The 1,065-nt window shown below is 56.7% G+C and overlaps 1 protein-coding gene across 1 annotated transcript; it reads left to right on the top strand.

The window, feature by feature from the left end:
- Window positions 1-181: 181 nt before the first annotated feature.
- LOC106113327 (uncharacterized) lies at window positions 182-1,003 on the top strand (the record flags this gene model as incomplete). Its single annotated transcript, XM_013306053.1, has 1 exon — window positions 182-1,003. A coding segment is annotated over exon 1 (822 nt), but the record flags the coding sequence as incomplete, so codon positions are not given.
- Between the last annotated feature and the right edge of the window lie 62 nt (window positions 1,004-1,065).

The following is a 1,065-nucleotide window of genomic DNA, read 5'->3' as shown; positions in this document are numbered from 1 at the left end:
TCGCAACCGAATTGCATCTTGTGTACGGCGGCGGGCAAGGATGCCAAACACCGGCTGGGGAGTCTCAAATGCTCGGCGCCCAGAAGGACGGTCCCTAGGAGAGCGCTAACGGACGTAGCACGCAGCGCGCCCCCACCGAGCGGGGAAGAAATGGAGATAGCGGAAGTCGTCCAAAATTAGTATGGCCCTAAGACTTCTTCAAACAAACCTTAATCACTGCGCCAGAGCCCAGGATCTGTTTATCCAAAGCCTGGCGCAGTGGTCAATAGATCTAGCGGTGGTGTCCGAACCGTATCTGGTTCCGGACAGAAGCAATTGGGTAGGGGATCTCGAACATCTTGTCGCGATATACGCAGGCGGCCACCCCCCAATTGCTTCGGTGAAGAAAGGAAGATGTTGTGTAGGGGCCAAATTTCCCGGCATAGTATTGATTGGAGTTTATTTTTCCCCCAACCGGTCGCTGTCGGACTTCGAGGCGTACTTGGAAGAAGTCAGCTCCCTTGTTCGTTGGGGAAGACCGCTCGAGGTTGTCGTAGCTGGGGACTTAAACGCTAAGTCGAGAGCCTGGGGATCCTCCGTCTCTGACAGCCGCGGCGAGGTTCTGCTAGCGTGGATGGCGCAACATAACCTGACGCCACTCAACACGGGCTCTGTACACACCTGTGTGCGCATGCAGGGCGGGTCCGTCGTAGATGTCACCCTTGCGAGTCCCGCCCTGGCATGCCGCGTGCAGGACTGGGAAGTGCTGACTGAGGTGGAGACGCTGTCGGACCATCGCTACATCCGGTTCGACATTCTCCCCTCGTCAGCACCCCCGACCAGTAGAAACATCACCATCCCCCCGGAGATCGGACAAATGTGGTCTTTAAGATCGTTAGACCGAGAGGCTGCAGAACTCGCCGCCATTGTAGGGACGTGGTCCCAAAGAATAGAAGATAAAGGAGTCGACGACGGAGTACAATGGCTTGGCGAGGTCCTGGCGCACATTTCAGACTGCGCCATGGTCAAAGTTCGGCCATCGCCGCGACGACCTAATCGTGTGTACTGGTGGTCGGACAACCTTTC

This window comes from Papilio xuthus, unplaced genomic scaffold, assembly GCF_000836235.2.
Source record: "Papilio xuthus unplaced genomic scaffold, Pxut_1.1 DF828311.1, whole genome shotgun sequence".
Lineage (NCBI taxonomy): Eukaryota > Metazoa > Arthropoda > Insecta > Lepidoptera > Papilionidae > Papilio > Papilio xuthus.
Note: the sequence above shows the minus strand (reverse complement) of the source record. Positions and strands in the feature narration are given on the sequence as shown.